General features: G+C 41.2%; 1 protein-coding gene across 1 annotated transcript; it reads left to right on the plus strand.

The window, feature by feature from the left end:
• Window positions 1-198: 198 nt before the first annotated feature.
• LOC148820848 (uncharacterized) lies at window positions 199-12,624 on the plus strand. The gene is made up of 8 exons (XM_088932219.1): window positions 199-318; window positions 628-770; window positions 6,137-6,490; window positions 6,952-7,236; window positions 7,833-7,958; window positions 9,258-9,603; window positions 10,170-10,243; window positions 11,099-12,624. The coding sequence occupies exons 2-8, from the start codon at window positions 725-727 to the stop codon at window positions 11,419-11,421; spliced, it is 1,554 nt and encodes a 517-aa protein (XP_088788345.1). The 5' UTR covers window positions 199-318; window positions 628-724; the 3' UTR covers window positions 11,422-12,624.
• The last annotated feature ends 4,357 nt before the right edge of the window (window positions 12,625-16,981 follow it).

Below are 16,981 nucleotides of genomic sequence, written 5' to 3' on the forward strand. Positions count from 1 at the left end.
CTTTTGGGATATTTGGCCCTAAAATGTGAGCGTGTGCTCTGCGGCGGACGGGGCAGGTCCAGGGTGTATGCCCCAGCCCCCGGCTTGTGCCGTTGCTTCTCTGCAATCCTGAAACGGGAGAGGTTAGAATTGTCGGATGAATCGAATAGCGTCCGAACTTCCTAATCCTTAAACTCTCAAAACCAGAAAAAGCCGATCATATCAAAGCAGATACTTAACGAATTCACACATAGCTCAAATTACAGAAACAATAACAAACCCGCCCTCTTTCATCAACTTCCATTTTCGATTAGAATAAAATGCGAACTGACATCCAAGGTACAGTATGTTTTTTAATCCACTGTAAACACGTCTGCAAAAATAATTTAATGATCAGTCTGAATTTGTCGATTCGGCACTGAAAACCGCTTTGCTAAACCATGATCTGCGTTTATTTCTCGGTTGTTTCCCCGTCGTAAACGCGACGCTCCCAAGAGAAGTACTGATTTTAATTGTTCTACGCAATGGATTCTCGAAATTCTTTTTTCGATACTCGAAAGTCTCTCCAGATAATTATATTTTATTCAACAGGTTACCAAGTCATTCCATGGTTTTGTGGATTGTGCATGTCTGTCTTTCTCTGTGTAGGTTTACCTGCTGTGAGGTTACACTGACCAGCCAGAGCTGCAGATAGCTTCAAAATCTTTTGAAAAGCTACAGCTGACTGGAGGTGTTTGATTGCGACATGAAGTCATTAATCATCCTTGTACTGGTTCTTCAGGGTGTTAACGGTAAGATAGCTGTTAAACTCGGCGATACTGCTACCATGTAAATAAGAAAAGCAAAATGAATATTTGAACTGGAAGTTTAAAACCCGAGATTTATCCGCATTTCAAGTAGGCTCCACAGCCGAAATGTTGTTTCTCTTCTTCTCTTTTTAGTATGGAAGAAACTCTTACTTGTTCCTTATTTATTCACATTAGCTGTTTATAATAAAGAGTATTTTTACTTTATAGAGGAACAAACTACATTTTCAAAATAAAATGTAATAAAATTCACTTTTTTCACTTTCGCATGATTGTAGACAACTATACGAAAAGAAAACACGTAATTACAGCCCAGGCATAGTATGGCTTTGAATTCACTTTAAAAACGTCAGCAAAAAAGGCTAGTTTCAATTTCTCGATTCAGTACTTGCAAAACCGGTTTGCTAAACAAATTCTGCGTTCATCTCTCGGTTGTTTCTGTATCGTAAACACGACGCTATAAAAGGAAGCACTACATTATAATCACTCTCCGCAAGAGAAACGCTGTTTTACTTTACTTTTAAAAATACTTTTGATAAAACAATAATCAAATGGTTTATACTACTACTAATAATAAATAATAATCTACCCCCACTCTTGTGCTCTCTGATGTGAAAGACGAGGTGTTGTCTGACACAATTGTTTCCAATACCCCGTATGTTGCCAATAATCAATGTAGTGCTTCAGTCACGGCTTTTGAAGAGGTGGATGATATTATAATGAGTTCTAGCCACTTTGAGTAGGCATCTACAATGGCCAACAGCATCTTGCCTGCAAGGTCCAGGTGTAGCATTACCATAGTTTTGCAGGCCACTCCCAGGGATGCAGAGTTGCCTTTGGTGGTGCATGGCGTGTTTGCTGGCATTTCGCATACCACCTTACCACCTGCTCTACTTGAGTGTCCAAACCAGGCCACCACACATAACGTCTTGCCAGAGCTTTCAGGAGCCCCATCCCTGCATGTTCCTCATGCAGCAACCTAAGAACTCCATGTCTTGCCAACTCAGGAACCATCACAAGGCAGCCCCACAAAAGACCATTATTGTATGTAGTGAGTTCCCTCTGACTCCGGACAAAAAGGTGTGTAATGGCGGTCACTAATTGCAGCTGTCCATTCTTGCAAAACCCAATGGAGACCCATGACAAGGTAGGATCTTTTCCAATCAAAGAACCTCCAATGGTGGGGGTGTTTTGTCGACTCACTTTTCAAGGGAAGACGACTCAAAGCATCAGCATTTGTCAGATGTCTGCCAGGCCTGTAGCACAGCTCGTAGTCATATCTTCCTAGCATGAGACTCCATCGCAACATTTTGTGGCATTGGCTTTGCATGACTGAAAAGACCCAACAATGGCTTGTGATCTGTATAGATTACAAAATGTCGCTCCTGGAGGAACTGGTTAAATTTTTTAATGGCAAAAATGATCGCTAGTGCTTCCTTATCAATCTGGGCATAATAACTCTCAGTTGCTGTCAGTGTGCGCAATGCAAAACTCACAGGGTCTTCATGTCTATCAGACTCTAAAAATCCCCTGTTGCACTAAGCTGTCCAATGCCTCAATGGTCACTGGTGGACTACGACAGGCTCCCCACTCTTTGAAAACGTGTGCGTATTGTTGTACAATAGCCTGTGCTGAGGGCTGTATGATCTGATTTACTCCTGTAACCTTGATGCCAGGTATCCACCCTGATCACTTCCACCACTGTCCGAGTTTGGTTTTATTGCAGGCGGTGTGTTGGGCCACAAATAGTGATACATTGCATCATTTAGAAGTGAGCAGGCTGATCCCAAATCCACTTCCATTTTATATTTCTTGTTCCTAATCATGACTTCTGCATAATACGGCATTCTCCTTTGTTCTCTCTGATGTACGTTGTAAATTCTATACTCCTGACTGTCATTCTGGACACACCCCATCTGTCCTGTGAGCTCCTCATCCTCTGTTTCAGTCACTGAGAGCAGTTTTACTGAGATCCGTCTCACCTGGCAATCTCCTCTTTTGTTGCGGTTGTGGCACACAGCTGTAGAAAAGGGACAATCATTCAGATCGTGTAAACCTCCACATTGAAAACAAAATTTTTCTTCATGTTCTCTGCTGTCATACTGAGCCCTATTTTGTCTGGTTTTCTTAGGTCTGTTCTGATGCACCTCCACTGGTATTAGAGTGCTTGTTTTAGGTTCTGGCCTCAACTGGCGAGAATTTATGGTGGCTTTTTCTGCAGCCAGTGCTTTTTCCTCAGCCATTTTAAAAGTTAGTGTTGGTTCTGCCAGTAGGTGGCGCTGCAGAGCTTCATCATGGATGCCACACACTAACCTGTCTCGCGGCATGTCCTCCAGCTGGTCTCTGAACTCAGAATTCACTGACAATTTCCTTAGTGCCACTATATAGCTTGCAATGAGTTGGTTTGGCTGCTGATTACGATGATGTAAATGAAATCACTGCACTATAGTGGATGGCTTCGGGTCATAATGTTTTCGCAAGCACTCAATTCATTCTGCATAAGCTACTTCAGTAGGTTTTCGTGGGGCTACAAGAGATCTGAGCGTTGAATATGTAGCTGCACCGCAAACGCTAAAAGAACTGAACGTTTCTTTTCAGGTCTCACAAAGTCATTTGTGTAATAAGTCTACACTATACATGATGTTGCATCTATTCAGTAACTGACTTTATTCTGTTGTCACCTTCACCTAATATACTCCCTATGGAAACCCCAAAGGGTCATTTATGTTAACACATATCCTTACAATACTCCAGCCTTTCTCCATATTCCAGCCACAAACTCTCTCTGTTTGCCGTAAACTCTTCCATACGTCCAAAAGTCGCCATTTTAAACGATGCTTATGCCGTCAGTATCTGTACAAGCGAAAAGGCAACCGTCACTCCTGTGATAACCATCGTGGCATAAAGGATGGCATGATGGCTCATGTGCTGGATGATGGTGAGACCTCAGAAACCTTCCCTGTGATGTCACGGAACCTATACAGTACGTGGAATAGGAGGATCCTTATGCGTGACCGGAATCCCACAGGACACAGAGTAGCAAAGGGACAATCCAAAAGACAAAATCCAAAGGCTGGGTCGATAAGGGAGGCAGAGGGTCCGGTAACCAGAGATATTCAAAAACAATACAAAAGACAAAATCCAGAAGGCGAGGTCAAGGAGCGGAAGCAGAAGATTCGTCACGGGAGATCAGTCGAAAGGTTTGGAAACGCGCACTGGAGAATACTATGAAAGGCTTCTCAATAGTGAGCGTGGGAAGGTGTGCGAAGGGGGTTTAAATACTGAAAGAAAAGGGGTGTGATAGGATGATTGGTTAGGGAGTGAGAATTTGAGGAATCTGATGCATGTGAGAATGTGCTGGGTTCAATCAGGGATGAGATTGGGAAGCAGAGGTTCCGGGAATGTAACGTTGTTTGCGAGGGAGAGTGTGGAATGTGACAGGGACAGAACGGCGTTTCCGAGTAAGAGTGTGGGGCGTGACATGTGACAAATGGAGTAAAGCAAGGGTGTGTACTTGCCCCGACACTGTTCAACATGATGTCCTCAGGCATGTTGCTTTTTGCAACAGTGAGGAAGACAGCCACATCAGAGACAGGAAAGCAGTCACCAAGGTGAAGGAGACAGTCATCAGGGACTTCCTATTTGTCGATGATTGTGCACTCAATGCTGCCAGCGAGCAGGACATGCAAGCCAGCATGGACAGGTTCTCTGAAGCATGCAACAACTTCGTTCTCACAATCAGCACAAAAAAGACAGAAGTGATGTACCAGCCCACCCCTGGTAAGCCCTATTAGAAACCCTGCATCACAGTCACGGGATCGACACTCAACGTCATAGATAGCTTCACCTATCTGGGTAGAAATCAGGCATGTGAACATAAATGAAGAAATTAACTGCAGAACTGCTAAGGACAGTAGTGGGTTTGGGAGGTTGCGAGTCAATGACTGGGAATGTAGACGTATTAGTCTCAACACAAAGCTGAAAGTCTTCCAGGCTGTAGTACTTCCAACATTACTTTATGCATGCAAAACTGGACCATCTACAGCAGACACGCCAGACAATTGAAGCATGTCCACATGAGGTGCCTGCACAAACTGCTGAAAATCAGGCAGCATGATAAGATTCCTAACAATGAGGATCTCACACCCTGCTGCAGAAGACTCAGGCCTGATGGGCTGGTCATGTCCTACACGTGGATGACGAGTGTCTTCCCAAGAAGCTCTCGTTAGGTGAACTGGCGGAGGGAAAGCGCCCAGTTGGGAGACACAAGATGCGATTTAGGGAGAGTCTAAAAACTTCCATGAAAAGCCTAGGAATCTCTGTAGACACTTAGGAAAGCTTTGTATTTGAACACTCAGAATGGCGCAGTGAGATCCTCAAAGGAACAGAGGCTGCAGAAGAACGACACATAGCCGAGGCCAAAATCAAGTGTGAGACAAGAAAAGCCAGAGCGGTCAGCACCTCCACCACAGCAAACACTGGTCTTATATGCCATATTTGTGGTAGAAACGTCCGTGCCCAGATTGGACTCATCAGCCACCTCAGAACACAATCAAATCAATCTTAATCTCTTGATAGTTTATCAACATCCATGCACAATCGCCCTCATGCGCGGAGCGGTATTTCTTTCCCTTCTTGAGTTCGGTATATGTACATCTTCTGCCTACCTCTTCCCTCCGCCTCGTTGCCAGTATTATATCTACCTAAGAACACGGAGGTACTCAAGGACTATGCAGAATGGTAGCTTTATTGAACAGCATAGCTTCCAAAGAACAGCTAACTAAACTAATCTAAACTACTTCTCCTGGAATCACGTAACATAAACCCCTCACATAACTGATGTTCATAGTACACCACACACAGGTTCTCAAGACATTCAAATGTTTTGTGGATTGTATAGCTGTATATCTGTCTATCTCTGTGTAGTTTTATCTGTTGTGTGGTGATTACAACGACCAGCCAGAAATGCAAATGGTTAAAAAATATTTTGAAAAGCTGCACTTGACAGTAAGTGTTTGATTGCGACATGAAGTAATTAATCTTCCTTGTACTGGTTCTTTTAGGGTTTTAAAGCTAATCTGTCAGTTCAACTCGGCGATACTGCTCTCGGGTAAATATCAGAATTCACTATCACATTTTAACACAATACTATCTTGTATAAACACATTTTTTTTTCTCAATGGTGCCAATAATCTGGTTTTAGCACTCTTCCAAAGGACCTACAAAAATCTGCTGTCCAGGAGCTGGGACACCCAGGACTAAACTGAAACTGGACAAGGCTCCTGAGTTACGCTCTATTATTAATTTCCTCCTTAGTGAAGATGTTGATTTTCGTCTTTTCCTTTTACAAGGGACCCCACGTGTTCACGTGCTGACGCCAGCGATCACTGCGCTGCGTGGGAGTGATGTCCGAATCGACTGCCAGTTCCACACTTCAGGGATGAGGAAAGGCTTCGTTGTCGAGTGGCTCCAGAAAAGACAGGGACGTACAAACAGCATTCACCTGTTATACCAGAGCCCAGAGCTGTCACATGTTCAGGACCACAGTGTCAGTGGAAGGAGCAGGATGTTCCCCAGTGCCGTCGCCAATGGAAACGCGTCCCTGCTGATCTCCAAAGTGGAAATGACTGACGAGGGCAAGTACATCTGTTTCATTGTGATGGATGGTGTTGGCTACAGAGACACCGCAGTGTTGACAGTACTGGGTAGGTACAGCTGCACTGTATTCCAGTTACAGTTTGTTGTCGTGTAAATTAAGACTTAGCTCCAATTACTGGAAATGCATTGTAACCGATTCCGTCATTTAGCTAAAATGTATGGGCTCAATTACACCACTGGCTTGATTACAGATTTATTTTATTTTTGATAAAAATAAATATAAATTAAAAAAGGTACAGTACGTGTGAGAAATGATTTTGGGCCAGTCATCCTTTGGAGTACCACCTTAAGAATAAAGTCATCCACTACTAGTAAGCATGGAACAGCTCTTTCACAATGTCTCAAAAGGAATGCATACTGTTTATTTTATTTATGGAAAGTTGTCTTCTCCTTAAGTTTAATTTTATTTCTCCTTCAAATTGAGCAGTTGGAATGGTCAGCAGTGCTGTGCTTTGGGAAGGGCAGGGCTGTTCAAGGTCTGACACACAGACTCTCTCACTCTCTGCAGCCTCCTATGAGCAGCCAGAGCTGCAGCAGGTCCTGGAGCAGGAGGCTGTGTCTCTGAGCTGTGTGTCTCGGAATGGGTTTCCTGCAGCTCTGGTGAGCTGGATTGATGACAGGGGGGACAGTTACAGACAGGATGCCGTCACAGAGCTCAGACTGACCCCAGAGGGGCTGTACGATGTGCACAGTCGCCTCAAGAGAGCTTTCACCTCCCAGCGCAGGGTCTGCTGCATCATCACCAACAGCCCCCTGCAGGAGAGCAAGAGGAGCTGCGTTCAGCTCAGAGCAGGTAAATCACTAGAACATCAGCAGGCACTTCTCTGAGCAAATTATCCTCATGAGGAGTGGTGTCTAAAAATTCTGTGCAAACAATTGTCAAACACCATCAGAATTCTGTAGAGCTAAGCCAAACCCTGACCTAGGTCAAGCCACAGAATTAAGCAAGATATTGTTAGAACAACTAAAATCTTGTCAGATATTGTTTGTTCCAAACATTTCAGAATTTGGGTTTCTGTTGCAACCATGCTTGTGTTCCTTTAAAATTCCATCGTATTTTGTAAGGATGGATATTCTATTTTAATTCCCTGTCCTACAATATTACCAACCAATTCACACAAAGATGAATTCTCCTCTACACATCCACAAGTACTGTTGACTGAGAAAATGTCTGCCAGGTACTACACAAGTGTGTGGTTGACATGGGCAGATTTAAAAATGAACTACTGATATGCCAATATTTAAAATCTAACAAGAAGCTTGGTTCTTTTTCCGCTTTAATAGATATCTGCTTAGTTAATAATTTCTCTGGTTTCTGCTGTTCTGCAGCTGTAAGGAATAAAAAAACACTCACAAACCTGTTTAAATGATCACTTATGTCTCTTTCAGGGCGACAAGAAGATGGCAGAACACGAGACATCTACACTCTGATGGTGTCTGTGATGTTTGTAATAGTCCTATTCATATTATTATATTGTTGGTATTGTCGAAAAAGAACACCACAGAAGTCACCTGGTAAGCAGAAGTAATTGTAAAATACAGATATTTAAAGAGAAACCTCACATCTGTTCTGCTTAAGCTGACCTGACTTATTGAATTTAACATGTGTGATGTTTAAATTGTTGTTGATTTATGCATCATATTTCATAAACTCTTACTTCTTAGGTGCATTAACATGCTGTAGCTTGATCTAGTCAGAGCTGAACAAGTAAGCAGCCAGGGTCTGGTCAGTTAGGGGACAGGAGACCACTGAGAAAAACCTGGTTTCTATTCCAAGTGGTGATGCTGGACCAGTAGGGGGTGCTCTTCCCCAAACCAGTGCCCCAGTATGGTGACAGGGGGACACTGCTCTGTAAGAGATGCTGTTCTTTAGACATTAACCAAATAATCATGACTTCTATTGATCATAAGCTAATAACTGTTAAAGCTGATCAATGAGCAGGACATTATGGGAAGTGTGTATCATGCACTGCAGTGATGGCAGTTTTGACTAATATGTAAAGCAATCATGCTACATATATGTCAGGGAACTGGCAGGTAGTTTTATGAGGATCCTATGCGTAGCTGTGAATTCTGCGGGATGCAGAGGCAAACAATCCAAAATCATAATCCAGAAGCAAGGTCAATAGAAGAAGCTATAGATCAGATAAGATAGACCCGAGACAAACCAACACCATCCGAAAGGCGAAATCCGAGAGACGAGGTCAAAAAGGGAAAGGTTATGTCTAAAAACCGGGAAATCCAACGAGACAAAAACGCGCACCAGACACCCCTAAAGGAGGCTTCTCAATAGTGAGCAGGGTTGGTGGGTGAGGGAACTTCAAATCCTGAAGAGAGAGGGATGTGGTTGGATAATTGGTTCAGGAATGAGAAGCTGTGGAATCTGGTGCTTGTGAGAATGGGATGGGTTCAGTTAGGAATGAGATCATGAAACAGTGGGTTTGGGAATGAAACGGTGTTTGCGAGGTAGAGTGCGGGACGTGACAATATAGGTTTGAAATAATCATGTTGACAAACTTTGGCATGGCTGAGGACCTGGTACTTTGGTGTGGCGGAGTTATCTGCTGTCCTTCCTTCAGCCATCAAAAAGGACAAAAATCAGTTGTGTCCTTTTGAAGCCAAGCATAAATATTTTAGATGCACTAAACCAAGATCGCTGCCTTCAAATAATCAAACATTAACTTGAAACTGCAGACTTCTGTCAGTTACAATTAACTGTACCTGCAACTAGAACTCACAGTAAGGCTTATAAGCTTTAAGGTTGCTTATCGCTTGTTATAGAATTTCTCTGAATATTACGTGTCTTTTTCTCAGGTGCTGCAGAGAAAATCCGCAAGCGAATCAGTAGTTTTTCACAGCCAGTTACTATTCGGATGCTTTCTCTGAGACATCAAGGACTGTGCTCCCTGCTGAACTCTTGTCTGTATGTTTATAAAGATAAAGAGCCGTACCAGAATGTAGCAAACTCTTGTGCTCCAGCACCTCCTGGTACTCAGGCTCTGGAAATACAGCTCACTGAGAGCATCACTTTGAAGAAAGAACAGATATTTGAAGTAGTGGAGGACGAAACATTCTGGAGCCCTAAAGATTCAAGGGATGTGTATTTATCCAGATGGAGGGATGAGAGAAGTAAAGACTTCATCAATGTATACGTACACAGGTATGAAAACAGATTTATCTACCTTGCTCAGGTTTCAGTTTTATTCCATGATACATAAAGATGCCTGGAAGTGAACTGAAGTAGGTCCGTAGCCCACAGAATCTTCCAGAAAGAGATGACATGGGAGGCATTTTTCACTGAAGACTTTAGAACAGTCTCTGAATTTTGCCTCCTGTGAAACCTCAGTGTTACATGTTGTTAATCATGTAGCAAGAGGGATTGCCTGTAGCACACTAATAAAACACCTCATGATTTTGTGCATCCTCATGAAAAGAGAAATTTAAAAACAATTGGTTCAATGGAATGTTTTAGTGACTCTCTTACCACTTCGTTGTAAAACTCAAAAGGAAATAAGACTTGCTGTTAAAGATTCTTCAAAAATTCAAATTTGATTGTGCTGAAGCAGTGAAGGATACACTCAGGAAGCAAAACTATTCCACATTTTCATGTCAAATACATTTCATCCCTACTCTGAGACTGTCTGCACTTTTTTCTCCAAAAACCTATTTCATCCACTCTGCACCATGTACACTATGTACATTAATTTTTGTACTGTTTTTCCACAGGGGTAACTTGAAACTAAGTGATGTTTTCCAGGAAGAAATTAAGCAACTTTTTGAAGACTTGAAGCTACTGACAGGTACTTTGTTGCTTAAAATCCACACATGACCCTTCTGTTTGATTGGTATACTTTCTCATTGTGCTTGTCAGTAGTGTATAGGATTTTTATAGATTTTAGTGGAATAATTGTGGAATTTTTAATTCACTTAATGAAAACATCATAACCTGGAGTGACATTAAATTTCTACAATCTTGAAGAAGAAAGCAATAGTTCTTTGTCCTGGTGGTGGTAATATACTGTATATGTGCACATCATTACCTTTCATGGAATGTGGCTGTTAATATGCATTTCAGTGTGGCACGTCCCCTTTAAGTAGTGTGGCTGTGCAGGAATTGCACATGAAGAACTCCCATAATTACAGGGAGATACAGAACCAGGGATTTGGACAATTTGACACCGATGTAATAACTTTCCCAACTCTAGATCCAACTCTGGTCCGTGACCTACTGACTTTCTATTTCTCTTTTAATACACAGCACTTGTCTCACCACAATAAAACCTGGAACCTATTTATTAAGGACCTTGAGGACAATTAGTATTAAATTCCTCTGATAACCTCATGAGGAGGCCTTGATATTCCTCTCTGGAGTGTCCCTCAGTGTCCCTCTAGTGCCAGAATCCAATACCTGATCCTACCATTCCAGTTGCTTTGTTACGTTAAAAAATCCACAGTACAAAACTTAATTTATACTGGAGTGCGTCCCAAGCAGCAAATGTACACTAGCAGATACTTACTTATTACCTGGTAAAGGAAGAATAAGTAAGGGCTAGCAATCACAGGCCATTTCTTAAAGGAAAAAATTGGCCTCTGTTAGTCTTAACTGTAAGTGATGTGCAGTCTTTACGAATTATTTTGTCTCTGTTCCTGAGCAGGGTCATACCCAATTACTGTGCTGACCATGAAGAACAGAGGAGTGGAAAAGGAGTTGAAGCCTTTTTTTCTCAATCTGGGATGCAGACACGTAGTTTCACTGTACAACTACATCATCGATGACCACAGTAGAAGCCCAGACAGAGATAAAGACATACTGGATTTCCTGAACATCTGTCTTGATGAGGCAGAAGCACCGAGATCAACACGTGAACTTGACCCATCCCCTTCCAGCTCTGCATCTTCATTAACTCCATTGATAAGCATTTCGTTATCAAGGAACAGCAGAACATCCTCTCCCACTAAGTCCAAAGCTCAGACTTAAATATGGACTAAGCAGATGTGAGTGGAAGGGGTCTAATGTCAGTTCTGCTCCAACAGGTGATACTTTCTCACAAACTGATCTAGACCCAACCTGTGTGAAACCTGCTATATTTAAGGAAGTGTTCCTGATACCCAGGTCATAAATGTTTCACAGTAAAACAGCCTGGCTGTCAAAATTCAATTCAGTCTTTATTATTGCCAGAGGGAAACTTGTGATATAGGACTGTGTTGCAAAACAATAAAAACAAGGAAGACAATCATTACTAACAGGGAAGACATTACAATAGTGTTACAGGAGATAAGGAAATTAATTTACTTTGTTTGAGAGATATTCTGTATTGCAGTGGGGATGAAAGATTTCCTGAGTCTGTTAGTTTTACACCATTATCACCTGGGGATACAGAAGCATCTCCAAGATGGGAGCAATGTAAATTCGCAATGGAGGGGGCGAGACCTTTGTAGAAAATATTTAAATTCATCCCAGTTATGTTGCTACTTACTTTCCCTAATTTCCCCAGCTAATTACAATTAACGGTCCTGATGTTGCCAACCCAACAAGGGAGACCGTGTGTTAAGACAATTTCAATAAATGACTTGTAGAAAAGTGTTAAAATAGTTCCACCTAACTAAAAATATCTGTGAGTTTCCTAAGGAATCTGTTGGCCTTTTTGTATATAAGCAGCGTCACAAGATTTCTCCTGTCTCAGGTTGTTGTCTATGTCCAGCCCCAGGTACCTGCAGTCTGTGACAATTTCTACACTCTGACTGTTAATTACAGAAGGTTGGAGGGGTGTTACATTTTTCCTAAAAGACCAGATCCTTTGTTTTCAACACATTTAACTTCGAAGTGAGCTCATCACACCCTTTAGTAAAATCATTCAGAATGGATCCAAGACATATTAAAGGTCCCAATTTCGGAGTCCTTTAATAAACTGACCAGGGCTGTTTTTCACTCCATTTTAATTCCACTTTTTACCAATGAAGTCTATACATTTCTATGTGCCTGGAAGCCATTTTTACTTACCTGTAGTCTTTTGCCTCCTAAATGACCTGTGAATAATGTTACTGGTGATGTTTTTTACTTTAGGTTCAGCTCTACATTTTCCCTTGATAATACATACATTTGTCTGTATGGAATTATTTGCATTACCCAGTTATTAGTGCTGAATATAAATAAAACATGCCCTAGAATGCTTTTACTCAATGTTTTACAGTGTTTTGGGGTACTGTGACATCTTTCTGCAAATTATCTAATTCCCCGTAAAAGCAACGATACATGAAATAATTCCTACCTCCCCTTTTCTTCCTTTTCACCACGGTTGGAGGTCCCATCCTCTTCAAGGGCAACACTTTCTTTATTTTTCCATCTAAAACAATTTCCTTAAAAAAATAAGAACAGCACAGAACGTTGTGGGAGAGTTTGGAGTATTTTCTTTGTGTTGAGGTACACAAAAAAAAACCTAAACACTATTCCGTATAACTCCTAAGGGGAGACCTTCTTGCCTTGAGCTGTGAATTAGAAAATCGAATACAACTCTTTATCTGAAAGTTCTACTTTGATCTCTTTATCTCGAGCACATCTGACGCTAATCCACCAACGCATGGGTTTAAAATAATCGTGATTTTAATTTTGTTAAAGAATTATTGTTCACGGTCAATTTTAAAGACGGAAGTTTAAATTTTCCACAGTAGTCTTTTACTAGAAAAACCTTTTGAGTTGATTTCGTCTCAGGTGGATGAAGTTTAACAAACTTCCACCAGGTGTCACGGTCGCGTCATTCTTTTCTGAAAAGAGGCGTGTCTTCCTTCCCTCGCGCAGTACGGCGTTTCATTGTTGAAACTCATAATGAAGACGCTGAGATACTTTATGATGCTATGCATGAAAAAGGAAGAACTATTATGCCAGTAGACACAAAACATTCCCTTCTTTCTGTCTTCTGGCACTACTTTGTGTTGAATTGCCTTTGCAATTAAAATCATACAGTATTCAGAAACCCTGTCCATTCTGTCTTGCACTCAGAAACGGTTCCAAATGCACAGAATTCTACAAGACTCTGAATCTAGAGTGCTGTCAATCTGGACACTCAGTGGCCTCTCTGTGTGATGTCCTACACAAGCAAGAATGATAGCAGAGTATTTACACAACAGGTTAAAGCACTAAAGGATAGGGGACTCACATTGTAATAATTGTGGAAAATATACTTTTTTTTTATTTAAAGCTCATTGCTCTTTGCAGTTCCTTTAAACACTTATGGTCCAATTATATCTTTGTGAAGGAATTACATTTGTTATACAGTTGCAAGAAAAAGTTTGTGAACCCTTTGGAATTAGCTGGATTTCTACATTACTCATACAAATGTGGTCTAATCCTCAACTAAGTCACAATAATAGACAAACAATCTGCTTAAACTAATAACACACAAACAATTGTACTTCTTCTTGTCAGTACTGAACACATCGTTTAAACATTCACTTTTTTCCAGCCTGGACTGTATGTGAACCCTTGTATTTAGTAACTGCTAGAACCTCCTTAAGCAGCAATAACCTCCACCAAACGTTTCCTGTAGCTGCTGATGAGATTTGCACAAAGGTCAGGAGGAATTTTAGACCATTCCTCCTTACAAAACTGTTTCAGTTCATTGCTATTTCTGGGATTCCTTGACGTGAACAGCTCTCTTCAGGTCATGCCACAGCATCTCAATCGGGATGAGGTCTGGACTCTGACCTGGTCATTCCACAACATGCATTTTCTTCTGTTTAAGCCACTCTGTTCTTGATTTACTCCTGTGTTTCAGGTCATTGTCTTGTTGCATCACCCAACTTCTATTAAGCTTCAGGTGACGGACCACTACCCTCACATTCTCCTGTAAAATTTCTTGATACAATTTTGAAGTCATTGTTCCCTCTCTGATAGCAAGCTGCCGAGGCCCTGAGGCAGCAAAGCAGCCCCACACCATGATGCTCTCTGCACCATGCTTCAGGGCTGAGATGAGGTTTTGGTGTTTGTGTGCAGTGCTTTTCCTCCAAACATAGCATTGCACATTTCTGCCAAAAATTGAACTCTTTGTCTCATGTGTCCACAGGACATTGTCCCAGAAGTGTTGTGGAACATCCAGGTGGTCTTTTGCAAACTTGAGACATGCAGAAAGTTTTTTTTTGGAGAGCAGTGGTATCCTCCGTGGTGTCCTTCCATTAACACCACTCTTATTCAGTGTTTTTCTTATAGTTGACACATGAACAGAAAGTTTGGCAAGTTCAAGAGATTTCTGCAGGTCCTTTGCTGTTACCCTAGGGTTCTTTATCACCTCCTTCAGCATTGCACACTGTGCTCTTTCCATGATCTTCACAGGATCACGTACTGAACAGTACTGAATTTCCTCCATTTGCAGACAATTTGTCTTACTGTGGATTGATGAACACCCAGACCTTGCTATTACAACAATGCTGTTGTAACCTTTTCCAGCTTTATGCATCTCTTTTAAGGTCCTCTGATATGTCTTTTGATAGGGCATGGTTCACATTACAGGTCTTTCTTGAGAAGAGCAGACTTTGTCAGAAACCAATCTTTGTGTGCGTTTTTCATAGGGCAGGGCACCTCCAACCCACACCTCCAATCTCATCTCATTGATTGGAACACCTGACTCCAACTAGCTTTTGGAGAAGTCATTAGTCAAGAGGTTCACATACTTTTTCCTACCTAGACTGTGAGTGTTTAAACGATGTATTCAGTACTGACAAGAAGTACAATTGTTTGTGTGTTATTAGTTTAAGCAGCTTGTGTTTGTCTACTATTGTGACTTAGTTGAAGATCAGACCACATTGTTATGAGTAATTAATGCAGAAATCCAGGTAATTCCAAAGGGTTCACAAACTTTTTCTTGCAACTGTATAGGCAGTACTGTTGTCTGTTCAATTACCGCTACACAAAACATGTATTTCTGACTTATCATTATTTATTTCTTAGCAGGTGCTCTTATTCCGGAGTTCATAATATATGCAAAATTTACACTGTGTATTAGGAAAAAATGTATCACCCTTTTTATTCCAAGAAAATGACTCCTACTCTGGTTAGCAAAAAGATCAGGCCATCTCTTACCCGGGGAGAAGTATTAAATTGATCCAAACTAGTGAGAAATCCCTGTCCGGGTAACAGACAATAGGAAATACAAGGTAAGAGAGCATGTACTGTAATTGTCATGTTGGGAATTGCGACAGTATGCGCTGGCTGCAAAAGAAAAAGCAAAAGATGTTTCTATTAAAAAAGAGTATACCGTATTTACACAACAGGTCAAAGCACAAGAAGAAAAGGATTTAAACCACATCTTAATAGCTGTTGAAAAATATATTAGTTTTATTTATAGCATTGTTCTTTGCGGTTCATTTAAACACTTATGGTTCTATTACATCTTTGTGAAGTAATTGAATTTGTAATATGGGCTTTACTATTATCAGTCCAATTATTGCTACACAAAAAAATGTGTTTTTGCAAGGCTTGTCATAATTTATTTTCTTAGCATGTGCCCTTATTCGTGACTAGATAATATACAGTATATGAAATTTACATAGTGTACAGGAAAAGGTCCATTGCCTTATTTGCTTCACTGAAATGGGTCAGGATGGAAATATTAAAACTTCACCTTGTGTGACCCCCACTCTGGTTGGCAAAAAGATCATCTGCTGATCCCCAAGAAGCAACATCTGCTACAGTCATTCTCCCATGGGAACTATTTAATATAAGTGAGAGGCGGCAGTGGTTACGTTTTATTCAAACTGTCCGATGTACAAGTTTAAGTAGAGATCAGGATTGAGCTGTCTTGACCTGTGGGTCACAGGTTATAGGTCAGAGGTTCCCAACTGCAGTGCACAAGGTCTGAAATCCAACAGGTTGTCAAGGTCCTCTTAAGCTCTGAAGAGCTCTTCACTGGGTAGAAGTTTGAAACTGATCCAAACTAGTGAGAAATCCCTGTCAGGGTAACAGACAAAATGATACAGACAACATGTGTTGGCTACAAAAGAAAAAGCAAAAGTTAATTCAATTTAAAAAATATAGAATAAGGTAAGTGGTGTGGTGGTGCAATGGTTAGCATTGCTACCCTGCAGTGCTTAGACTCTGTGCTTAATTCTGGACCTCCTGTCTGTGTGGAGTTTGTATGTTCTCCCCACGTTCACGTGGGTTTCCTCCGGGTGCTCCAGTTTCCTCCCACAGTCCAAAGACATGCTGGTAAACTAGTTGGATTCTGTTGTAAACGTGTCTGTCTGCCCCCCGTCCAGCATGTATCCCACCGTCCGGTATTTATCAACAAAAACTAGAAAAGGCCGATCTCATATCAAATAACTATTCAGTGTCGCTTAGTTCCTGAATTTACATTTGATGCAAATTAAACCCGCCCTCACTGAATCAACTTTCACTTTCATTTATATGAAATTTATAGTCATCTTTATGAAATGAAAACGCGAAATTATACCCAAGGCATACTATGGCTTTTAATCCACTTCAAAAAGGTCTGCAAAAAAACATTTATTAATCTGTTTCATTGTTTCGATACAGCATCGAAAACTGT

Source organism: Atractosteus spatula, chromosome 14 (assembly GCF_055471065.1).
Source record: "Atractosteus spatula isolate fAtrSpa1 chromosome 14, fAtrSpa1.hap1, whole genome shotgun sequence".
NCBI lineage: Eukaryota > Metazoa > Chordata > Actinopteri > Semionotiformes > Lepisosteidae > Atractosteus > Atractosteus spatula.

Excerpts from the sequence above, each read along its gene's own strand:
- LOC148820848 (XM_088932219.1), top strand. The coding sequence starts at position 725 with ATGAAGTCATTAATCATCCTTGTACTGGTTCTTCAGGGTGTTAACG. Across the intron at positions 6,491-6,951 it reads CGCAGTGTTGACAGTACTGG|CCTCCTATGAGCAGCCAGAG; the intron begins GTAGGTACAGCT and ends CACTCTCTGCAG. Across the intron at positions 10,244-11,098 it reads AGACTTGAAGCTACTGACAG|GGTCATACCCAATTACTGTG; the intron begins GTACTTTGTTGC and ends GTTCCTGAGCAG.